The 25788-nt window shown below is 44.9% G+C and overlaps 1 protein-coding gene across 9 annotated transcripts in view; it reads left to right on the plus strand.

Annotated features, from left to right (window-relative positions):
• Positions 1 to 25788, plus strand: part of VPS53 (VPS53 subunit of GARP complex) — a 139659-nt gene that overhangs the window by 26916 nt on the left and 86955 nt on the right. For all 9 annotated transcript variants that reach the window (XM_082443447.1, XM_082443446.1, XM_082443451.1 and 6 more), the window contains exons 5-10: positions 3587 to 3673; positions 6984 to 7099; positions 8760 to 8879; positions 19144 to 19222; positions 21809 to 21952; positions 22796 to 22938. In XM_082443447.1, the coding sequence (XP_082299573.1) occupies positions 3587 to 3673; positions 6984 to 7099; positions 8760 to 8879; positions 19144 to 19222; positions 21809 to 21952; positions 22796 to 22938 (689 nt within the window). The remainder of the gene's footprint in view (positions 1 to 3586; positions 3674 to 6983; positions 7100 to 8759; positions 8880 to 19143; positions 19223 to 21808; positions 21953 to 22795; positions 22939 to 25788) is intronic.

Raw genomic sequence — 25788 nt, forward strand, 5'->3', positions numbered from 1 at the left:
CCAGCTGCTCCGCGGCATGTGGGATCTTCCCAGACCAGGGCTCGAACCCGTGTCCCCTGTATTGGCAGGCAGACTCTCAACCACTGCGCCACCAGGGAAGCCCTGATGCTGTGTTTTTGAACCACTGCTTACCGTTGTGCCTGGAGTTAGGGAAAGCCGTGGGTGTCGGCCTGCCTCATCCAGAACAGTACCCTCAGCACTGCTACTCTTTTGAGAAGCGCCCCACGATGTTTTTAATCTGTTGGCAAATATTTGTCGAGTTCCAGCTGTGCTCCAGCTTTGGTTAGATGCTGTAGTTGAGGTGATCATACAATTTATCATCAGAGTCACTTTTGGAGTGAGAAGGAGCTAGTGGTAATTTATACTGAGACTAATTATCAGCTGGGCCTGTCATTCTGGCCACCAGAATGGGCAATTGCCTGAACCGTAGGGGATCTAAGAGTGCCATTCATATCCTTGGGCCACACTCTAAAGGATACTTACAGCCCTGTTAGAGAGCTGGTATTTAAACAGTAAACAATTCAAGAACATTATAAAAAAGTCCTTCTCTTCTGTAATTGTCCCGTTACCCACCCCCCACCCCCCAATCAGTTTCTCCTCTTCTTGTTTTACTCTCTTGTCTTCTCACAATAAAAGCTTCTTGAAAAAATAGTCTATATCAGGAGTCAGCAAGCATTTTCTATTAAGGACCAGGTAGTAAGTAGTTTAGATTTTATATGCCATCTGGTCTCTGACAACTACCCATCCCTGCTGTCGTGTGGAGCAAGTGGCCACAGACAATTCCTAAACGAATGGGATTGGTGTGATCCAAGCTGTCGTTGTTTACAGAGACAGGTGGCAGATTGGGCTTGGCCCCGAGGCCATCATTTGCTGGCCCCTGCTCTCACACGCACTGTCTCCACTGGAATCACTCTTGTCAAGGTCATCAACGACTTCCCTGGTGTCCAGTTTGGTGGTCATCCTCTGTCCTAATCTTATGTGAATTTTCAACAATGTAAGACATAATCACTCTTCCTCTTCCTTCCAACGCTTTTGTTTGGCTTCTGTGACACCATAGTCCCTGATTTTCTCTCCTGTCACTGGTGGTTTTTCTCTTGCATCTTTCCTCCCTCCTTTTTTTCTCCTAGACTGCTGAACATTGGAGTGTCCAAGGGCTCAGCCCTGGGCCATCTTCTCTTCTTTTCTCTTCTGTCTGTACCCTCTTGCTAGGTGATTTTCAGTCATACAGGCTTAAGTATCATCTATAAGCTGATGACTTCTGAATTTCAGTTTCTCTTTTCCAAGCTCCAGACTCATATGTCCATCTTGATATCTCCACTTGATATATATGTATGTATCCCTAGGTGCAAACATGCATTTGCCCAGGCTGGTCAAAAGCCCTGGAAATAGACCTAATATCTGTGTAGCTTTCAACACCTATTATGTCATTGAGTCTTCCCAACAACACCTGAAGTAGGTGGCATCGTCACCACTTTGCAGACGAGGAAACTGATCCCCAGAGAGGTTGCCCTGCTGGTATGTGACAGCAGAGACAGGCCTCAAACTCCTGCCTTCTGGCTGGAAAGTGGCGGGATTTCTCACTGCACCACAACTGTTTTGGGGGTGCTGAATCTGGGAGTGAGGAAGGCAGGATGGTAGGAAGCAGAGAGGAAGCAGTTGCTGAGTGAGGCACCCTCTTGGGAGGGAATGGGTGTGAGAGGGGCTGCCAGTGAGACCCAATTCCATTCCGTCGCCCCTTTTGATTGGTTACTACTCTTCAGGTAAAACTTCCCGAGTTACGGACTTTGGTCTCTGATAGCAATGCCAACTGTTGTTCTAAGACCAAACCTTCTGATGATTAAAATACCTCTGTCAAGGCGGCAGAAATGACAAGTATAAACGCTTCTTTGCTCCCCAGCCTTTGTAGATATAAGTGAAGCGATCCAGCAGAGCAAACGCCCACTCCCTGCCTATCCCAGGAGGTGGTGTGAGCCGCTGTTTATTCGACTAGCATCACCTCAGACTTGGCAACAAACGGGCAGAGGAAGCCGTAACGTAGTCACACGCAGCAGCTCGGCATCCTTGTCCCCAGGCGTGAAACCCCTGCAGATCCCAGAGAAGAAGAAGGTCAGAAGAGCGCTCTGTCTGGGACTGAGCCACCCACAGGGCGAGGAGCTGCAGGGGAAGGAAGGAGTCCCGGCATCAGGAGAAGTGGGCCTCCCGGAAACCCGGGAAAGACAGGGAGATACAATCCCTCCTTCCAACAAGGAAGGAACTTCCTGCAGCGGAAGCAGACTTAAGTTTGCTTTTTGAGGATGTTTTTCAGCCATAAAGAAAACGTGTTAGTTCACAGTCTAGAGGTAGCTCTTCTGCTGGGTTCTGCTGAAGGCGGAGGTTCAAATAACTCTGTCAGGGCTTTTGACTTTCTCCCCATGTCGCAGCTTTGCTGTCTTTCCTCTCTCAGGGTGTCCTCAGGGAGGCCGGCTGTTTCCCCCCTGCAGGCACAGATGGCCACACACAGCTCTAGGGCGATGCTGGCCTGGCATTACATTTACAAAGGGCTCGGGAAGCCATGTTAGGACAGACCACTCTTTTTTTTTTTTTTTTTTTTTAATTTATTATTTTTTATTTTTTTGATGTGGACCATTTTTAAAGTCTTTATTGAATTTGTTACACTATTGCTTCTGTTTTATGTTTTTGGTTTTTTGGCCGCGAGGCATGTGGGATCTTAGTGCCCTGACCAGGGATCGAACCCATATCCCCTGCATTGGAAGGCGAAGTCTTAACCACTGGACCGCCAGGGAAGTCCCCAGGCCACTCTTAAATCCAAAATAAAGTGCGTGCAATGAAATGAAATGGGAGTTCTTCTTTGGCCGCTGCCTCTTTCACCAGTACGTGTGTTCTTCACGTGTGCGGCTGAGCGCCCTCTCCCCTCCCCTAATACTGCTTCCCAGACTCACGCAATTACCACTGTGGGTTGTAATGCTTTTAATGGGTGGCATCCGTCTTTGTTGGTTTTTATTTCAGTGGAAACATTTAGCTCACCGTTAGGTGTAAGTATTCCTTTCTAACTTCATTTCATTGGTTTCCAAGTGGGGTTCTTACAAATGTCTTTAAGGTTTGCCCACGGTTTTGGAGTCCCCGTGCACAGCTGTGATTTTTTTTTTTTTTTTGAAGGCACCATCTTCTGGAACTCTCAAAACCCAGAGCTTCCCCTACCCCCAACTTGGAGCCACCTGTGTCTCTCTTCAGGCTTTTGAAGGTTACTGCATACGTGCGCACACACACACAGACATACACACAGATGTGCATGTCTTATTTATTTGTTGTCATCAGTATGTGTAGTAATCACTGATATAGAGGGAAATAGTTTAGTTTTTAAATTAAAACTTTATGATGCAACTTGGCAAGAACTCTGAGTGTTTATTTGCCTGTATCCAAATGCTGGACTCCCTCTGCCGCTGCTGCTTAGGTCTCAGGTCTGGTAAAATTGTCAATGCAAGTGCAACGAAGTAAGAGAGCTTTAGGCATTTTCTTCTGAGGCTGCACTTGATCACAGTGTAGGGACTGGTGCTGCCTTGTTTTTCATTTATTCCTCTTATTCTAGGCACTTGAAGAGGCCCAGAAAGCGATTCAGCAACTCTTTGGAAAAATCAAAGATATCAAGGACAAAGCAGAAAAATCGGAGCAAATGGTGAGTTTCGGTTTCTTCCTGGCATTTTTGCGCCAGAAGAGGAAGTTGGCTTCTCGTCCAGTCATACTAGTTAATAGACTTGTTCTCCCTCTTCCTGCCAACTACAGCACCCACGTCTCCAATGCTGGCCCTGGGACGACATCCATTCAGGAGGTGCCGCTAGACATGTAGTGACTCACTATCTCTGCTGCCCTGTATTTGCAGCCCTGTTTTTAAACAGGGAAAGTTCTCTTCTTCTCCTTTCCCCAAAATAGTTTCCTAGTCATTTTGGATTCCTGTCTCTAGCAGTTGTTTATATCACGTGTTTCTCAGTTCAGATGTATGACATGTGACTTGGCATTGCTTGAAAACTGGACCTGGATCTGGGAGGTGGGCCGCATCCTGCCTGTGACACGTGCTGAGGGGCTTGATTAAGCTCCCCCTCTACGCAGTGCTGCCCTCGGGTGATGTGCTCAGAGGCCTCCGCCGACCGAGGGGCCCGCCAGTTTCTTCCACTCTTAATAAGAATAATAACTACCTCAAAGGGATGTTGTAAGAATTCCAACGTATGAAGAGCACAGAGCATAGTACTGGGCTGGGGTTAGTTGCTTAATGAATGAAAGCTATTATTATTATTAATGTCATTTTTTTCCCCCTACTCGTTTTGGTTATAAAAACTCCTAAACCCTCCCAGACTTCTCTGCCTACATCTTATTATAATCTACTCAAGAACAGATCCGAGGTCACACTCCCATGGACCCTTCAGTTCTCTTCAGTGGCCTTTTGGCAAGACTGGACAGGCTGTGGAAGGCGGCGGGGGCGGGCCCGGCTTCAGCGGAGGGCGTGGGGCGGTGGGGTGGGAGAGGGGACACTTGGATACCATTAGTGAGCAGCATGGCCTCTGACGTCAGACCGCCTGCCATCAGATCCACCCTCTCTCCTTCCTCCCTGGGGGCCTTAAGCAAGTTACTTACCCCCTCTGTACCTCAGTTGCCTCTCTGTGAAGTGGAGGTAATATTTGTGTGTACATCACAGAATTGTAGAGCTTCGGTGAGCACTTAGGATTCTGATCTGCTAGTCTGGACCACGCTCCCTCTTCAAGCCGAGGGGGGATGCAGTAACAGTCTGAGTAGTCCGCTCCTAACGCCATTAGATGTTCTATTTTAAAGCAGTCTGGGACTTCCCTGGCGGTCCAGTGGTTAGGACTCTGCGCTTCCAATGCAGGGGGCGTGGGTTTGATCCCTGGTCGGGGAACGAAGATCCCATAAGCCGTGTGGTGTGGCCAAAAAAAAAAAAAAAAGCAGTCTGCTTCCCCAGACAGCGCTTTGCTAAAGGGAAGAAGAGGATATTTGTGGAGCTCTTCCATTGTGCCGAGCACTGTGCCCGTGCCTTTATACAAGTGATCTAACTTTGCCCTCACAACAGCCTTATGAACTCGGTTTTACTCTCATTATTATTTTTATGATTGACCATTTTATCAGTGAGGAAACTGAGACTCAGTGAGGCTAAGCCACTTGGTCTAGGACACCGAGTCGGTGAGTGGAAGAGCCGAGATCCAACCCGAGAACTGTCTGACTCCCAAAGCTGCCATGTCCTGTTCTGTCCTTTTTTGGCTGCCCAGGGGTAACAGTTAAGGTAAATGAACGACCAGCGTTCTGTTTTGCGAACCGGTCTCGTGTGACTTTGGCCTGAGCACCCCTTGCGTGAGCGGCGATTAAGGGCTTTATTTGGGGAACAACAAGAAGTGGGTTTGTCTAGAGAAGCACAGGGCGTGTGATGGCGAGAGATGGGGAACACCGGGAGTGACGGGACCGGTGAGCTCCGGGGCAAAGCAGCGAGGGCCTGAAGGAGGAGCAGGACAGATTCTTGAGATGAGGCAGAGGAAGAATGTTCAGGATTTAATGACTGACTAATGATGCAGGACCTGCAGGAACGAGAAGAGTGGTAGATGACGCTGACTTTTACAACAGTGGTTCAAGACCCCTGATGCTAGTGCTGGAGCTAAGGAACCCAGGAAGAGGTACAGGGATTTTTTTTTTTTTTTTGGTGGGGAAGAGAATGATGATTTATTTCAGAGTTGGAAGGGTGATTAGATTATAAGGCCGAACTCCTATATCTAGTTTATTATATCATTCTTGATCGTCTTTCCCCCCAATCTCAGTTATTTGGTAAAGGCGTGGTAGGTTCTTCACCTCTTCCCTAAACCCCCACGATAGAAATAGAGACATTTTGGTGGCCTGAGGGTCACAGAGAGAGCAGGCTTGATGGGCCAAGTCCCCGTGAAAGAGGCTTTTTCTGCTAGGATCCAGGTCAGCCTTGCAGGTTTCTGGGTGTGGATCTGAGCTGTACAGGTCGTGACCTTTACTTCATAACTCTACCCAGGATGATCAAACTCTAAAAAATCAGGTCATGTGAATTTAACTCACTTTTTCACTTTTAATGGGAGACCTGTGTTTCCAGTAACTAGGATGTTTGTGCCTGGTATCCAGGGCGCTCCCTTCCCTCCGGGTGTCATAGAACCTGGGGAACCAAATTGCTCTTCAGAAAGTTTCTTGTTCAGCATGGACTCAGGCAGTTTAGTGGAAGAGTCTGCCTAGGGTTAGTAAAGGTGGAGAACTGTTCCCACCTCACTACTGAATGTACTTTTCTAGTGACTGAAATATACTTACGTTCCCAGCTACAGAGTTTCTTTCTCTTGGACCCGCTGGATCAACACTGTTGGAATTTTACTCCCCTGATTGCCATCTGTCTCCCTGAAGACTCTGCTCCTCATGATGTCATGTTAAGCTTACTTTGCGGGGGTTACATTTCAGTCTTCTTGAGATTTGAGGAGAAATCTTCTGGAGACCGGATAATAAACCCTAGACCCACGAATAAAGCCCATCTCAATAGAATTAGCTGACTCATACTATGCTATCCATTTTGTACCGAACCTAGAAACGCCGGTGCCAGAAGGCATACTTCCCTGACCTTGTTCAGGAGGAGATCCGCCGTCCTTGGCTCCTGGACACCATGTGCTCCATACTCAATTACTTTGTGGCTCACTCCACTTTACTTGGGGTGAAGAATAAAGTTCATTTCATTCTCACAACTGAGGATTTTGTAACCCTGGGTAAAGTCTGCTGAAGAAATGCCAAATTAGATGTAAATGGGCTGATAGGAAGTTATTTTGAGTATGTATTGGGAGGACACCTGTGTTTTCTCCGAGGGCTAACGCGAGGCATGTTTGTCCCTATTTCGTTTGCATGATTGTCTCCCGAGGCCACTTGCAGACCGGTTGACGTCTGTCTTAACCCTCCTCCTTTTTCTCCTCTGGTTTTTCACTGTTTAGGTGAAGGAAATCACCCGCGACATCAAGCAGTTAGATCACGCCAAACGCCACCTGACCACCTCGATCACGACGCTGAACCACCTGCACATGCTGGCGGGCGGCGTTGATTCCCTCGAGTAAGCACGTCAGCGGTCCCTTTCGGGTCCACGGGAAATAAATGTGTCACAGAGGAGATGGCACTGTAGGTTTATTTACTTCTCAGCCAGGAGAGTCTCATCATCCTGGCCCACTTCCTGCAAAGCAGTCTCAGATGTTTAGCCACCACTTTGGCTTTGTGCCCTCGGGTGCTCAACGTGTAACAGACACCCGAGACTTTGAGGTGAGGGGCAGGGGAGTCTGAAGGGGCCCAAAGAGCATGCAGAGAATGACTTCAAGAGCACAGGTCGTTTCCGTGTGGTAGATCTCTACCACGGAGGCTGACGAGGCAGTGTAGGGCTGTAATCACGCCCCCAGCCTGCACATTGGCAAGTTTTCCTGCTTGTGTTGGGCTCAGTTGCACTGTCGTTGAACATGCCTTATGGAAACAGATCCTTGTACCCACTTTTTTCTTTTTTTTTCCACCCACTTGTTCAAAGGCAGAAGCTTTCTGTTTGGCTTATAGGGGAACTATAGGGAATGGTACATGAGAACATGAGAAACAGTATTAAAAGGAAGAGTTGGTTATTGACCACAACAAAGCAGCCCAAAGGCCTCCTTTCCTAGAAGATTCTGATATTCCTGTTCACTTTTGTGGTCTGTCTCATGAGAATTGCCCCTGTCCCAGCCTCAGTGTAATCTCAGGTGTGGTTAGAGAAAGAGCACCTCCATAGGAATTTAGACACAGTATCCAAAGTTGGGGCGAATAGGGGCAGACTCCTTCCTGGTCTCTCCCAGACATTGCATGGTCTTCAGTGAACCCTGGCCTGTTCTCCTGCGAGCAGTGATCCGAGAGGTCAGCAGGCCCGTGTCCTTGTCCCTTTCCCCAGGTGCTCAGTGCTTTCCAACAAACCAGCAGACCAGGCAGTGGTAGCAACGTAACTCCTTGGCTTGAACTTGATCCTGTCTTTTTAAATGCCTTGTAAAGGAAGTCATAAGTTATACATTTAATTAAAAAACCCAATCCTAATGAAAATTTTAGATCTAATAGTTTGTTCCTTCCTTGCTGTGTGTAACTGTTGATTTTATCAGCATCCTTTTATTTAAGCTTCATTAACCTTAGCAGCAGGGAAACTAAGCATACCTAAACATACACAGAGTTGCTTAACATTGGCTTAAAGTCTACAGATTTGAGTTAACATGTAAGTGCATATACGTGCTCTTTGTTGTGTCCTGAGATGTGTTTGGTTTGCTCAAATGCCGTAACCCTCAAATAATAACATCCCGACCCCTGCTGTCTGTCAAAAGCCAACTAATCCATAATACCCAACCCAAATCCCAAATCCATAGTCTTCCCAGATTCCCCTTCCCCGACCCAGGGGGACTCCGTCACTCACACATTCTTTTGTACGTCCCAGAGCACATAACTTGGACTTCTGTTTAGAGCTCCATTCATCCCACTTGGTACTACTTAGATGTGTCCTTGTCGCTCTCCCTTACTAACTCATGTCCCCTTAAGGATTTGGACCCGGTCTTATTTTTTTTCTCCCCCAGTGCACAGCACCATATATATTCAGTGCTCAGGAAATGCTTATTAAGTTGAGTTGATGTCTATTTTAGAGCACAGAGTAGGTTGGTCCATATCTGTATCTTGTGTCCTTAGTGTTTTTCTGGAGTCCTCAACTTCCTATTTCCTTGCAGAGCCATGACCAGGAGAAGGCAGTATGGAGAAGTTGCTAATCTTCTTCAGGGCGTAATGAATGTTCTGGAGCACTTCCACAAATATATGGGAATTCCACAGATCCGGCAGCTTTCTGAAAGGTAAAATGTCATTGGAGAAAACGATCTTCCCTTTTAAGAAAAGGTGGTGCTGGGAAGTGCTTAAGCACTCAGCTCAGGATGTTCATTGTACAATCTCACTGTGGGAAGGAGCCTCAGAGGTCACCTGATCTGACTCTGTCTGTTGCAGACGTCCCCTCTATGTCCCCTCACCACCTCCTTACCATGTCTTCTAACACTACCTGTGTTAGATAGTTGCTGGCCTGGTTCACTGGAGTGAACCAAGCCCACGTTCGTGAGGGCAACTGTTCCAGTTGTCTGTTTCCTTGTAACAAACCAACAAAACCCAGGACTTTGTGGCTGATGACAACAGTTATTTCGCTCGTGTAATGTGGGCTGGCCCAGCAGGGCCGTGCAACGTCAGCTGGGGCGGCTCCACAGGGGACTGGAGGATCTGTTGGTTTAATCTCATGGGTGGCAGATTGGTGCTTGCTGTCAGCTGCGAGCTCAGCCGGGTTGTCCTCCCTGGGCTGCTTGGGCTTCCTCATGGTGAGGTGGTGCTGGGGCCATGAATGAGCATGCCAAGAGAACCAGGTCTTAGAAGTCACAGAGAGTCGTTTCTGTAGTCACAAGCCTGTCAGGATTCAAGAGGAAGGGATATAGCCTCCGCCACCCCCAACGGGAGGAGTGTCAAAGTCCCATTGGTATAAAGAGCACGTGGGGGACTTCGCTGGTGGCGCAGTGGTTAAGAATCCGCCTGCCAATGCAGGGTTCGATCCCTGGTCTGGGAAGATCCCACATGCCGTGGAGCAACTAAGCCCGTGCGCCACGACTACTGAGCCTGCGCTCTAGAGCCCACGAGCCACAACTGCTGAAGCCGTGCTCTGCAACAAGAGAAGCCACCGCAATGAGAAGCCCATGCACCGCAACGAAGAGTAGCCTCCACTCACTGCAACTAGAGAAAGCCTGCAGCAACGAAGACACAATGCAGCCAAAAATAAATAAATAAAAATTTTTAAAGTATTATTAAAAAATAATAATAAAAAACGAAGAGCACGTGGGATGAGAGATCGCTGTGGTAGTCTTTGCAAGTACAGTCTGCCCTTGAACTTCAGATGTGACAAAATGATGACTTAGCCTCTTTAAATTTGTTCTTTACTTCCTATTCTGTTGAGTTGTAATCCCAGATTCAGAGCCAGTAGAAAGAAAGGCAGATGCTTAAAGAGAAGGAAGATGAGGATCTGAAGGAAGATAAAGGGTGGGGAATTTAATGCCTTTTCTGTTAGAAGTAGCAGCAGGAAAAATACTAAGAGACAGTCAAAATTGATGGATCCCAACCTTTCTTTGGCAAAAAAGAGGAAACGAAGGGGCCAGTACTCATCAGGAGCCATCATTTTCAACTCTGCTTTCTCATGAGGCCTGATGGCTGCAGGCCTCTTGTTTTCTAAGTTACTTTATTTCTAATTATGTAAGTAATACACATATACATTTTCTTTATTAGAAAAAAGTCAACATACAGATGAAACTTAAGTCCTCTTTAACTATACCTCACACCCCAATGCTACCCATAGAAGTAGTTACTATTATCAATTTAATGCTTATCCTCCAGATTTTTTTCTGTGCATTTTAATAAATCTATAGTTTTAGATTGTGGGTTTATTTTGCTTTGTTTTGTTTTAAATGATCTCATAGTGTATGCTTCATTCTGAAACTTTCTCTTTGTTTTTAGCTTAGCAGTGTATTCTAGAGGTTTTTCCACATCAGTGTATACAAACCTATCTCATTCTTTTTAACAGATGCATAGAATTCTGTAGTATAACATACCACGGATTATTTAACCATTTTCATATCACTAGGTTGTTTGCTTCTAATTGTAAAAGTATACTCCCTTTTGCACATCTGCAAGTATTTCTCTAGGATAGATTCTGGGTGATAGGTCACGTGCATTTAAAATTTTAATAACTGCTGCCCCTTTGCCCTCCAAAGAGGCTTTAATTATTTATAGTACCATCTGCATAGTGTGTGAGTACCCATTTCCCCATATCCTCAACAACACTTGATATTGTCAGTTTTCCTTTTCATTTATCTGATGGATGAAAAATGGTACCTAGTTCCTTTCATTTTCATTTCTTTGTTAACTAGTGAGATTAGTTTCTTTTCACTTGATTATAGGCCATTTGCATTTCCTCTGTGAAATGCCAGTTTATATCCTTTGTCTGTTTGTCTACTGAGTTAGTTATCCCTTCCTTATTGATTTGTAGGAGTTCTGTATGTATTCTGGATACTAATCCTTTGTCAGATCTGGCAGATCTTGCCTGTAAAACCATCTAGGTGTGTCACCTGTTTTCAAGGCAGATCTTTGTCCTTTCAGTTTCTTCAGTGGTAATTGGTCTATTCATGTTGCCTACTTATTTTTTTTCCTTTTTAAAAATTGTGTTGAAATATACGTTACATAAAATTTACCATTTTAATAATTTTTTAGTGTACAATTTCGTAGCATTAAGTATCAATAAATTCACAGTATCGTACAACCATTACCACTCGATTTCTGAAACTTTTTTATTACCCCAGACAGAAACTTTGTATGCATTAAATAATAATACTCATTGCCTCCTCTTCCCTGCCTCTGGTAACCTGTGTTCTATTTTCTATCTATGAATTTGCTTATTCTGGGTACCTCATATACGTGGAATCATACACTATTTGTCCTTTTGTGTCTGGCTTATTTCATTTAGCACGTTTTCAGGTTCATCCGTGTTGTATCATTTATCAGAATTTCATTCCTTTTTAAGGCTGGATATTTTATTGTACATATAGACTATATTTTGTTTGTCCATTCATCTGTTGATGGACACCTGGGTTGCTTCCACCTTGTGGCTGTTGTAGTGTAGACTAAGCAAATCTATCGTCTGGAGCCTATTAAAAATCTGAAGTCCATCTCATTCTTATTTCTTTATAAGATAATCTATTTACTTTGTTCTGGAAGCATTTGAGATTTGGGGGTGGGAGAATCAGGAATTTTACTAGGACATAAGTCTCTTTTCATTCATGTTGCTCTGTACTTAATTGTATTCTTTTCTTTTTTAATATTGTATCTTAATTTATTTATTTATTTTTTGCTGTGTTGAGTCTTCGTTTCCGCACGTGGGCTTTCTCTAGTTGTGGCGAGCGGGGGCTACTCTTCATTGTGGTGCACGGGCTTCTCACTGTGGTGGCTTCTCTTGTTGCGGAGCACGGGCTCTAGTACATGGGCTTCAGTAGTTGTGGCATGCCGGCTCAGTAGTTGTGGCACACGGGCTCAGTAGTTGTGGCTCACGGGCTCTGGAACACAGGCTCAGTAGTTGTGGCACATGGGCTTAGTTGCTCCACGGCATGTGGGATCTTCACAGACCAGGGATCAAACCCGTGTCCCCTGCATTGGCAGGTGGATTCTTAACCACTGCGCCACAGGGAAGCCCCCTTAATTGTATTCTTAATCTGAAGACTCATGAGTTTATTAAATTCCAAGAAATTGTCCTCCTTTATTTCTTCGAGTAGTTTTTATGCTTTGTTCTCTGTGTTCGCTCTTTGTGGAATCCCTAGTACATGAATATTGGAACTTCTAGATCTGCTGCCTTGTTTCTTAATTTTTTTAAATACCTTGTATCTTTTTGTTGTGTTAAGCTGAATTCCTCAACTCAACCCTCCTGTTTTAATTTATTCTTCAATCTTGCCCATCCTGTTATTTCGCCCAGCTGTTGAGTTTTTATTTCAACAATCCAACTTTAATCTTCAGGGTATCTAGTTGATTCTTTTTTCATGGGCATAGTATCCTCTGAAGTCTCTCAGGGAGTATAAACTATATGCGTTTTAAAGTTCTGAGTCACCTGTTCCATTTCTCTGTCCTCTGATGTCAGGTCTTTGGTTTGTTGAGCACGATGACTCTCTTTCTTGGTGTTTGCACTCTTCCAATGTTTGGTGATTTCTAGCTGATCGCTCAGTTTTGGCTCTGAGATTCTCTGTCATTCTGATCAGGGATGCTCTTTTACTGTCACCTGCTCGTGAGGGGGAGGCGGGATGTGCCGCTCGGCTACGTGTGCCACAGACTGTGCTTCTCAGGTGAGGTGGAGCTGGAGCTGGGGGAACTGCCAGGTGGGATATGCTGGTGGCTTATCTTCTGGGCCCGAGGGCTCCCTGATCTGCCTGGATGTTGTCAGCCCTCTGGTCCCTGCTGGGCTTCTCAGACCCACACCCATTCCTGACCTGAATGTTCAAGGCAGGGGTGAGACCTGGGCACTGGCTTCGTTGCTTCTCTTGCAGGACCCCAACGTATCCCTCCAGCGGTTCCCCAGGGCCCCCCTCCTGCTCTGGTATCCACTCCCTCATGTCCTTCATCTTTGAGAAGCCATTTTAGGCAGGGGTTTCCTTCTTCAATCCTCTCCTACCAGAGTTTCTAGCCTACCACTCCTTTTCTTGCCCAGTTCTGGATTCTTATTAAAATCTTTTCATTATTTCTGAGTTTCTGGGACAGGAAGGGGAGGAGTTGCACTGCATGCTCAGGGTGCCATCTTAGAGGTGAAATGCCAAGGAACTGTTAAGGAATGTTGGAACAGAGCTTGGCGGAGTACTCGGGAAATCACCACCCTTTCCCTTATCCTTCCTAAACCCTTCACACTCAGAGCTGGCTGATCGCCATGTCACACTGGGGATGTGCAGCAGCCAGGAGAGCAGACAAACGGGGCTTTGTGAGCTGCAGGAAAGAAGGAAGCTTGGCTGGAGAAGGCAGACTCGCTCTCAGTGGATGGGGGGGGGAGGAGAGGCAACATCACCTCCCCTTGCCCTCCTGATAATCCAGATCTTTTTTCCTGTTCACTTGTTCTTCTCTTCACTCACCTAATAGATACTTACCACACACTTTTGTATCCCAGGCCCTGTGCTGGGGGGCTGAGGGCACAAAGATAAGAAACACATACTCTCTGCCCTCAAAGCGCTCACCATTTTTATGAGAGACACTAATAGAAAATTTCAGTATAGGATGGATATAGTGTATGTACAGGCACAGCAGGGAATTGACAGACTGACCCTTAAGGGGCCAAGGATAGGGGTCATAGAAGAATTCAATTTTAATGTGATCTTAAAAGAATGGGTAGGATCTTACCACCAAGACAAGAAGAGAGATGGGGGGAAAAATAGGAGAGAGAGAGAACATCGAGGTACTTGGGGAGACAGTGGAAGGTGAAAGTCTGTCTAGGTAGGCAGGGTCAGATTTTATATGCCTCGCTAAAGAATCCGTTCTTCATCTTGTGGACAATAAAAGATTTTAAGCGGGGAAAGGCATGGTCTCACTTGTATTTTGTAAAACTCTTGTGGGTTATAGGTACAAGAGACTGGAGGTTGGGGCTATGTTCTGGATTAGAAAAGATGAAGACCATACCATGACAGTGACCATGAGGTCAAGGAGATGTGGGGAAGAGTAGGTTACCCATTGGTTGCGTGAGATGGGCATTGTTGAATGGCAGGAATGTGGCAGAACTGAATTTTAGTTATAAAAAAGCACCATAGGGACAAACAAGAGAATGCACTCTTTTAGGATTCCTTGCCTTTTAACATTTTTTTCAAAGAAGTGGTTTTATAAATTTGAAGGAACTTTGTGATCACTGCTGTAATAACACTCCCCTGAAAAATAGAAAAAGATAACATTCTATCAGTATAGTTTGGAGCTCCAGCCATTCATTATCATGTAGGGTTGCTGCAAACACAGGAGGATTTACTTTTCTTTTAGTTCATTTCACAACTTCTATTTGTAAAAAAAAAAAAAAAAGTGTTGATTAATAGAGAATATATACTATTAAGTAACACGAAAAACAACGGAAGGGAAGGACTCTCTCGTTTCCAGTGTCTGACTACAGTTCTTTTTCAAGAGGTACTAAAAGTTTGAGGAAAGTCCAGACTTCTTATTTTTAGCATCATTTCTGGTGAATATTCCTCCCTTATGTTTACATAGTGATGGTAGAACCATCTGGAAATGATAGAAATAGCTTGTTTGTTTGGGGGGAGGGGAGAAGGCAGGAGAGTTAACATCCTGCGCGCTGCTTCAGCTTCTCTAACTTAATAGCTTGCTGTCTGTAAACTGTGGAAGTCATACAAAGGGTTGTGTTCTGAAATCTTTGCCTGTACATTTGAAATATGAAGTTCATGGGCTTTGATTTGAATATAGCTGTTTCTTCCATCTACCCTTCTGGAAAATGCTTAAACGTTAATGTAGCGTTGAAGGAAAGATTTTTTTTCTTTAATGTCATCTTTACATTTCAGATCCTCTGGCTTAAGAATATCCATGAAAGCAAATGTGTCTAGTAATCAGTCAGTATTTCCTGAGGAAGAATGGAAGGTTCTTGCATTCCTTGAAACCCATGAAACCTTTGAACTGAAACATATTTTTCAGGGCTATTTCTGACCTCTTATACATGACAGGTACTTGGCAGGTTGAGGGGATCATATGGCTTAGTGATCAAAGAAACTAAAGTGGAGAATGAAAAGGGCTGGCTAATCAACTATACTTCAATAAAATTTGAAAAAAAAGAGAGAAAAGGCCTGGCTAGCTGTGTGACTATGACAGAAAGAACTTAAGTTTCAAAAGAAAGTGTAAGGGTTGTACTTGATGATCTCAAAGCATCCCACTGAGTCACTCTAAGATTCTGGGTTGAGATTCTGTCTTTTTGGAGATGGAGTGTCTGACTAATCTGACTGACTAACCATTTTGTCTGGTACAGACTCTGTATTTTGGGAGGTCAGTTTATTGCGAATCATTGAGGGTCTTTTCTTTAGGACTGTCATTCGCAAGGTATTGGAAGCATCAGGGTTATTTTATCCATAAATGTCTAAGTGGTTTTCATAGTTTGCTGTCCCTCTGCTGCCACCCCTTATGAAATCTGATAGCACATTTAGGGAATGGCGCCCTTGAACAGCCCTTGGTCACATGGCGTGGAGGATGCTAGGAGACAGTTGGTTCACCTTCCTTTCTGGGCAGCACAGGGAATCTTTCATCTCCTACGAGTGGTCAGCACTGAGTTGTCACCACCCAACCAGGCCGAGCTTATTTGGATGCCAGGAGGAATTGTTATTTCCCCTCTTCTCTAGTAGTGGTAGGTTGATATTCCTAACGATGACTAGGAAGTCTTGGTAGCTGAACTCACATATATGCTCCGCTAACAGAGTCTGTTGCTCCATCTCTTCACAGTAGGAACTTACTTTTCATCTTTGGAAGAGGAAGGAGTATAAAGGAGTGAGACCGAAGCTGTGTTCTTTTAAGTATGTTGACGTCTTTCTAGGATCCTGCTCAGGCAACTGATCGTAAAGACTGCTCTTGACATCTTACCCTGAAAGTGCACGGATCATGGTTTGGGTTTATAGATGCCATCATTATTGTTAGTAAGGGAAATGGTTTCTCTCTCATCTGAGTCACTGGTAGTAACTTCAGGAACTATGCTTGGAAACATTTATGTGCAAAAGCTTATTATTCTGCTCCAACATTAATTAAACATCCGACTTCCAGTCACCTGTAAAGATGGATGCCATTGCCAGCTAGCGCTGTACGATGGGTGTGGTAGAATAGTTAGTATTGGAGCGGATACTGAAAGGCATCTAGTCCAGGCCTCCATCCCCACCCTCTTATTTCACAACCATTCTTAGTCGTGGCCCACATAGGGGAAGTGGCTTAATTAGGATTACACGTAGCTCATCAGTGGCACAGCTAAGTCTAGACTATCTCAAGAGGTGACCTTGGGAATGGATTGAAGAAGAAGGCAAGGGGGTCTGCAAATCACAGCCTGGTACTTCTGTATTTATCATAGGCTTTGGTTATCTTTTCAGGCACCCCAATTTCTTTTTTTTTTTTTAATGGATTTTATTGAAGTGTAGTTGATTTACAATGCTGTGTTAATTTTTGCTGTACAGTAAAGTGATTCAGTTATACATGTATATACATTCCTTTTTTTTTTTTAATTAATTAATTAATTTTGGCTGTGTTGGGTCTCCGTTTCTGTGCGAGGGTTTTCTCTAGTTGCGGTGAGTGGGGGCCACTGTTCATCGTGGTGCGTGGGCCTCTCACTGTCACGGCCTCTCTTGTTGCGGAGCACAAGCTCCAGACACGCAGGCTCAGTAGTTGTGGCTCACGGACCCAGTTGCTCCGCAGCATGTGGGATCTTCCCAGACCAGGGCTCGAACCCGTGTCCCCTGCATTGGCAGGCAGACTCTCAACCACTGCGCCACCAGGGAAGCCCTACATTCTTTTTCATATTCTTTTCCATTATGGTTTATCACAGGATATTGAATATAGTTCTGTGTGCCATACAGTAGGACCTTGTTGTTTATCCAGTCTATATATTGGGTTGGCCAAAAAGTTCATAAGATCTTACGGAAAAATGTGGACGAACTTACCCAATATAATAGTTTGCACCTGCTTATCCCAAACTCCCAATCCATCCCTCCCCCGCCCCTCCTCCCCCTTGGCAACCATAAGTCTGTTCTCTATGTCTGTGAGTCTGTTTCTGTTTCATAGATAAGTTCTTATGTCATATTTTAGATTCCACATATATGTGTTAGCAGATGGTATTTGTCTTTCTCCTTCCGACTTACTTCACTTAGTGTGGTCATCTCTAGGTCCACCCATGTTACCTCAGGCACCACAGTTTCAAATCTGGTTAAGAATATGGAGTTAGGGGATGGTGGGCTGGGTAGGGTGACAGAGGCAGAGCTGGGACCATCTTTATCACTGAAGTGCTCAGGAGCCCTGAGAATAAGACTGTGACTGTCCCTGGCGGGGCTGGAGCTCCCCCTCCAGGAATGATCCTGTGGCTTAGGAGGGAACCTGTGCTCTCTGTGCGCTGCCAAGGGGAGAGGAGGAACAGAGGGGCCTGAGGCTCTGGAAGCTCCGTCTTGTGACCTGGCACCAGGGCAGTCTGTCTGCCTGGCCTGTTATGTGGAGTCATAAGACCTTGGAGGCAGCGGTTTAACAAAAGCGTGTTCTCTTCTGTCCTGTCAGGGCTCACACGCAGGGAATGTTTCCTGTGGTCCACTGGGCAACTGTAGATGGAGGGCCCTGATTCTGCCTTGGGGGGCTCCTCCAGTGATAGCCTTATCTCTGTCATTTCTAACCCCCTCGGAAGGTGACGAAAGAGGCTGCAAACCCACCGACAAGAGTGGTTTTAAAAGTTTCGAAGATAGTGGAAAAACCCTGGAAAGTATTTGGAATAAGGCATAATTATAACTATGCCATAGAAAAACCAAACTGTTTTGGGTCCTGACTATCCCCTCATTAAAAAAAAAAAAATCTGAGTACGTCGCCAGGCACTGCCTAGTAGCCAAAGAAATTGTGGTTTTGAGCTGTTCGCTATTTCTAGAAACTTCATAAAGTTAATTCCAAAGTAACAGGGTGGAGACCAGAAAAGGAAGAACGTTATTTTATGGTGCTTTTAGCGAAGATAAAATACTTGCCTCAGGCTCAGGGCCGTCCAGCTCTGAGGACGGCTCGTGGGAGGCGTCCAGCTCCTGGGGCTGGTGGAGCGCAAGCTCCTCGCAGGAGGCTGACCGTAGCTCCTTCCCCTCCCAGCTGCTTCTCCTTTCTCCTCTTTCCTCTCAGCTGACAAATATTTCTTGAGCTCCTCGCTTCCATACAAACCACCATGTTCAGGACCGACTTCCCTGTTCTAACTCACGTTCAGTATAACTCAGTTTTCATCTTCACAGTCTTCTGAGAGAACTTAAATCTTCATTCAGTGGCCTTCACCCTCAATTAGCAGTTCATTTTATCATTTGGATCTTTTTTGCTTTAGAAAACATTCTTTTTGTTCTCTTGTTAAAACTTGGGATCCTGATATTAGTTTGCGGGTTGAAAAAACAGCGACTCTGAAGCACTGTGGAGCCCTCCTCCCATCCTGTACTCCACGGAGCTGGAGAGTGGTTATACCAGTAACCCGAAATGGATTTATATGTGATTTGGGCATTATTATATAGCATTTTCCTGCAGCATAACTACCCCCTAATGACATTTTGTAAAGATTAACATATACTACCTCACAACGGGTGAGAGGTGGCCTAGGAGAACTTTGGGATGTGGAAAATCCGTAGTGAGAATGAATCCGATGCCTGGGTCCTGGTCATAAACCTGCTGCTAACTAATGTGTGACCTCTCTTATCTAGCCACCCCTCCCCGCTTCCTGGATGATCCCTAAAGACTTCAACAGTTCTAACCCCTACGGATCTGTGCATAACTACTTACGGACATTTGGAAATTGATACCAGGCAATGATATGTTCTCTTTTCCCTACAGAGTGAAGGCCGCCCAGACCGAGTTAGGACAGCAAATCCTGGCCGATTTCGAAGAAGCATTTCCTTCCCAGGGTTCCAAGGTATTGTTTTGCATTTTCCCTTCAGTCTTCGGATATTATCACCATTTGCGCCTGATGCACACTCCCTGTAGCTACTGGTCATTTACCATTCCAGAAGCGTTTGCCAGCAGCCATAAAGTGTGTTTGCTAGAGGTTCAGGGTAATGAGACCATCCTTGATTTTAAATATCCCAAAGCAACATTGATTCCCCATCTGTGTCCTCCCAGCATCAAAAAGTGAGGATTTGTTTCAGTTTAATTTAATGTGTGTCAAACCCAAGATGTCTGCCCAGTAAATTCCTTCTTTTTCTCATGGCTATGTTTTAAAAAAATAATAATAAAATTTTTTTTCAAGCCGCAGTGTTTTTTAGCATCGTTACATAACTTTTTGGTTTCAGTTTGGTGACGAGACAACTGGGAGGAACGTCCCCAGGCTTATGTAACTCTCGGAGTGACACAGTTAGGAGGCTGGCTTTTAATGATCCTGTTCTTTGGGATTAATCCCTTTAGCTCTCACTGGTAGCATAGCTGTTTGTGTTGTGTCTGCAAAGCCCACAGTATTTCACTTGTGAGCTATTGGTTACACTTCTCATGTAACAAGCTTTGCCTCACTTGGCCGTCACCGTGCCGGGGTAACTGCCGGGGTAACTGCCTTCAGCTCCATCCTGCAAATTGTAGCAGACATAATCTTAATGCTTTGCATGTGTTGGGGAGAGAAGAACCCTCAGAAGCTTTTTTCCCCCTCTATTATTTGAGCTATTTCAGGAGAAAGAACTGTGCAGCGCAGAAGTGACCCAAAGCACACGCCGGCAAGCAGCACTTGGTGGGTGGAGATGGGGGGCGATATATGTTCATTCACCGAGCCAAGGAACGTTTCCTGGATCTGCTCTATAATTCAATAACTGGAAATATCTTAATCGTTTTTCTTTGCGCCTCATAAAAGAAACTTAGGAAGTAGGCGGGGGTAGCAGCCCCAGCTTTGTAGATTACCTTCTACAGGAAACCTGTCTCTGATTTTAATGTCATAGATTCTGGCTGACTTCTAGCAATCAGGTAATTTATGTGTAAAGCACGTTCCTTTGTGGACTTCATCTTCCTTATTCACTTGCTGTAACTGCGGGGAGTGGATATTGGAAAGCTGTCCTGTAAAAAGGGGTTGTAAGGTATTCACAAATTACAAACACTAGCCTCTTCTTAGTCCAGGGTCTGCTCTACTATACTCTGCTCTTCACCCTGGTTTTAAGAAGTTTCAGAAAAATGTAGATGAAACCCAGCTTTATCATTTAGAAAAAAATAATGTTGACCTACCTTATATCTTTTTCCCAGACCCCACGAGGCAGATGAGGTGAAAAATGGTTTTCTTTAACAACTTGCTTCCCTTTTCTCTGTCTGGGTGACTTTTTATTAAGAGTTTTCTTTGTTCCTTCTGAATGACTATTGACTTCTCTTAAAGGCCTTGTGTTATTATTACTGTTTCACAAATGGAAATCAAGATTTTTTTTAAAAAAATTACCCAAAGGTTACCTATTAGGTCCTTTTTAAATGAAAAAATCTGAACCCATGAGCCCATAGGTTTTGGCTTTCGTGACTTCTCTGTCAGATCAAACTTTTTCATGTAGAAGCCAGAGCTGAGCAGTCAGGGTGCGCAGTGAATGACGGAACAGCCACTCAGCGCGGAGCAAGTCAGAATTTTAACAATTAAGCTCTCGGGCAGCTTAGGTAACACTTAGGAAACTCTTGAACTTCAGTTGAGGTGGATAAATTGGGCAGAACTGACAAAAAAAAAAGTCATAAAGATTTGGAAGACCCTTAATCATCACCTAGTTAAAGTCCATTATTTTTTTTCACTTATATTTCAGATGAGTGTCAATAATTGTGCCAAAGCTATGTGGCTATTTAGCCAAACCAAGAGCAGATGCCAAGTGTTCTTTTCACTGTAACCCACTCAGCCAGCCATGTTCATTCAGTGAGTTACTATAAAGAAAGGTTCAGCAAGACTGAATTGCCTTCAGTAATACAAAGGCCTTCCCACCACGATGCATCAATACAGCCCCTTGATAGTTACTTCTACTGTTTCTTTTTTCAGGTCAGGGGGCCAGTATCATAATATTTTACCTTTGGCTGCCTGTCTGCGTGGTTGCCTATCAGTGGGACAAGGCTGGTGGTTTAGAACCTGGGTTTAGGTTTTAAATGCCAGCACACTGTTTGGCACAAATAGAGCACCTTAAGAACAGGAATCCAAGGTTAGAATCGGGGAAAATTGGCATGTGTGGAGTGAGACTGGTATCATTCTGGTTTTTAGGGCTCTTCAGCAACGTGACTTCAGTTCAGATAGCAAAAGTTCCTACCATCATTGCTGGCCCTGTTTCTAAAATGTCTCATTGCTGATTCATGGAGTAGCTTTTATATTGGCTACTGCAGACTAGCTTAATGATTCTTTCATCAAGGAACAAGTAACTAAAATATCCATCCACAGCACAAGAATGAGTGTCAGGGGAGTGGAAGTAATAATAACATCATGAGTAGAACAAGAAGCAGCAGCTGTCAGAGGCCATAAGATTTAAAGGTCACTTCTGGCTTTTGAACTGGTGTGTGTTTGTTTTACCAGAGGCCAGGAGGACCCAGCAATGTCCTACGAGATGCTTGTCTGATTGCTAATATTTTGGACCCCAGAATCAAACAGGAAATCATCAAAAAGTTTATTAAACAGCATCTGTCAGAATATCTAGTACTTTTTCAAGAAAACCAAGATGTAAGTATTGACCAAAGGAGATCAGATGTTACATTTGAATTTATTAATTTATTTTAAAATTTATTTTATTTATTTTATTTTTGGCTGCATTGGGTCTTTGTTGTTGCACGTGGGCTTTCTCTAGTTGGCGGCTATCAGGGGCTACTCTTCGTTGCGATGCGCAGGCTTCTCATTGCGGTGGCTTCTCTTGTTGCGGAGCACAGGCTCTAGGCGCTCGGGCTTCAGTAGTTGTGGCTTGCAGGCTCAGTAGTTGTGGCACGCAGGCTCTAGAGTGCAGGCTTAGTAGTTGTGGCTCACGGGCTTAGTTGCTCCGCGGCATGTGGGATCTTCCCGGACCAGGGATCGAACCCGTGTCCCCTGCATTGGCAGGCAGATTCTTAACCACTGTGCCACCAGGGAAGCCCTGTTACGTTTGAATTTTATTGAAAATTGATTGCTCTCAAGTCTGTGATTTATATTTTATTAGTGTTACTGTCTTAAAATGTTGATTGTTGGACCATGAATCCTAGGGGCTGACTGTACAGTTCAGCAATTCTTAACCATTTTGGGGTCACTGACCCTTTGGAAAAATTAATGAGAGCTACAGATCTTCTCCCCAAAAATGCACCTATGCATAAAACTTTGCATACAGTTTCAGGAAGTTTGTAGAACCCTGAAGCCCAATCATAGACCCCAGGTTAAGAACCTCTGGATCAAGTAAAAAAAAAGTAGCCTAGACTCTGAAACCGTGAGAAATAGAGAAATCGGTTTTGTTTTTCTTGGTTCTATGTTTTTGCTTATTTTCTTGAACTGTCAATACTACTTCTAAGCACTGGGGTGGATTTTGTTCCCTGCCTCCCCAAGGTTGCCTGGCTGGACAAGATTGACCGGCGCTATGCCTGGATCAAGCGCCAGCTTGTGGACTATGAGGAGAAATACGGCCGGATGTTCCCACGTGAGTGGTACATGGCGGAGAGGATTGCAGTAGAATTTTGCCACATCACAAGGTAGATGCCAACTCTCTACTGGTTTTGGTGTTGATTGAAATCAGTTGAAACCAGTTGATTGAAACCAATCCCCCAGTCTCTACAGGCTCCCTGTTGTCTTGTGGATTTGGTACCACTCCCACCTTTTTTGGTTTGTTTGTTTGAAAGTCATCATTTTAATGAGAATGCCTTCACCTGTGCTGGACTCCACTCAGAAGACTCCTTTCCTCTTGAGAGTCGGATTTTGTGTACCCAAAACCAAGTCCCAAACTCCAGCTGTAGCTATATCCCGCCTTCTCCCACTCTAGAGCTCCAACCCGAGAGGAGAGAGCATTATGTGAAGGCAAGGTAAACACTTGATAAGGAGACACGGCAAAGGTTACATGAGAAGCCCTGGGCCAGTAGATTGTAGCCAGAGCACTTGTTTGTGTGTTTGTTTTGCCTTAAGAGCAAAATATACCCAACACAGCAGCTAAGTCTGCTCTTATCTTTGCTCTAGGACTTTCCTATAGCCTCGCCCTTGCCTTGAACAGCCTGCCGCCTTTTTTTTTTTTTTTTTTTTTAATTAATTAATTAATTTATTTTTTGGCTGTGTTGAGTCTTCGTTTCTGTGCGAGGGCTTTCTCTAGTTGCGGCAAGCGGGGGCCACTCTTCATCTCGATGCGCGGGCCTCTCACTATCACGGCCTCTCTTGTTGCGGAGCACAGGCTCCAGACGCGCAGGCTCAATAGTTGTGGCTCACGGGCTTAGTTGCTCCGTGGCATGTGGGATCTTCCCGGACCAGGGCTCGAACCCATGTCCCCTGCATTGGCAGGCAGATTCTCAGCCACTGCGCCACCAGGGAAGCCCCCCAGCCTGCCTTCTTAATCAACTAAAAGCTCATCAACTAGATTTCCCTGTAGCGGTTCATTGCCTCACATTTTCCCACGTGTCTGTATCACCTATATCAATGTGCAGTGAGAATACATCCATCATTGTCCTGCTTTTCTTTTTTTTAAAATAAATTTATTTATTTATTTATCTATTTATTTATGGCTGCATTGGGTCTTCATTGCTGCACACCGGCTTTCTTTGGTTGGGTCAAGCGGGGGCTACTGTTCATTGCGGTGCATAGGCTTCTCATTGCAGTGTCTTCTCTTGTTGCGGAGCATGGGGTCTAGGCACGTGGGCTTCAGTAGTTGTGGCATGCAGGCTCTAGAGCGCAGGCTCAGTAGTTGTGGCGCATGGGCTTAGTTGCTCCGTGGCATGTGGGATCTTCCCGGACCAGGGCTCGAACCCTGTGTCCCCTGCATTGACAGGTGGATTCTTAACCACTGCGCCACCAGGGAAGCCCTGTTCTGCTTGTCTACTTGCTGGGTAGATTGTTCCAGAGGGGCAGGGGCAGTATCTACTTCAGTGACATAGTAGACACTCAGGAAATAGTTGTTGAGAACATTTCCCACCCCTACTACAGTGTTTATAGTCTTTGGATAGTTAATATTATTGGCATCTGAGTGTTCTAAGCATTTTAAAGACCTTCTCTCATTCATCCTGTCTTCACTTTCCATGAGTGTAGCCCAGGAACAGATAGTCTCTCTTTTTTTTTTTTTAATTTATTTGTTTGTTTGTTTATTTATTTATTTTTGGCCGCGTTGGGTCATCGTTGCTGCGCACGGGCTTTCTCTGGTTGTGGCGAGCAAGGGCTGCTCTTTATTGCGGTGTGCGGCCTTCTCATTGCCATGGCTTCTCTTGTTGTGGAGCACGGGCTCTAGGCGCACAGGCTTCAGTAGTTGTGGCACACGGGCTCATTGGTTGTGGCTCGTGCGCTCTAGAGTGCAGCCTCAGTAGTTGTGGCACACAGGCTTAGTTGCTCCGCGGCATGTGGGATCTTCCCAGACCAGAGCTCGAACCCGTGTCCCCTGCATTGGCAGGTGGATTCTTAACCACTGTGCCACCAGGGAAGTCCCAGATAGTCTCTTTACATCAAAGAATTAAAGCCCAAGAAGTATAGATCAACGTATCCATTGACAAAGCTAAAGCTAGAGTCAAAAGTTTTTATCTTTGCTTGCAGCTTTACCACAACAGTGGTGGGAACGGGCTTTTATTGGTTATGTAGTCCCTTCTAATAGTGCACAATTACATTAACTCCAAGTTACTTAATTTATTTTTTTATTTTTTATTTTTTTATAAATTTATTTATTTATTTATGTATTTTATTTTTGGCCGCGTTGGGTCTTCATTGCTGCGTGTGGGCTTTCTCTAGTTGCATCGAGCAGGGGCTACTCTTTGTTGTGGTGCATGGGCTTCTCATTGCGGTGGCTTCTCTTATCGCGGAGCATGGGCTGTAGAGTGCAGGCTCAGTAGTTTTGGCACACAGGCTTAGTTGCTCCGCAGCACGTGGGATCTTCCTGGACCAGGGCTCCAACCCGTGTCCCCTGCATTGGCAGGCAGATTCTTAATCACTGTGCCACCAGGGAAGCCCCAGGTTAATTTATTTATTAATTTATTTTTTAAAAAAATTATTTATTTATTTATTTGTTTAGGGTGTGTTGAGTCTTAGTTGCCGCATGTGGGATCTTTAGTTGTGGCATGTGGACTTCTTAGTTGTGACATGCATGCGGGATCTAGTTCCCTGACCAGGGATTGAACCCGGGCTCCCTGCGTTGGGAGCGCTGAGTCTTACCTACTGGACCATCAGGGAAGTTCCAACTCCAAGTTAATTTTTTAAAAAGTCCCATATCTAAGCATAACTGAACCACCTTAGAGTAATTCATGGTAGTCATCTCTCTTAAAATCATAGGTACAGTCAAGTTGTATGCTTTAAGGGTACATTGTGGGGGGCGTGGGGATTTCTTAGGGATATTGGCTGTTGATTTTGTTTTTTAATAGGCT

Source organism: Balaenoptera physalus, assembly GCF_965194825.1.
Source record: "Balaenoptera physalus genome assembly, chromosome: 20".
Classification (NCBI taxonomy): Eukaryota; Metazoa; Chordata; class Mammalia; order Artiodactyla; family Balaenopteridae; genus Balaenoptera; species Balaenoptera physalus.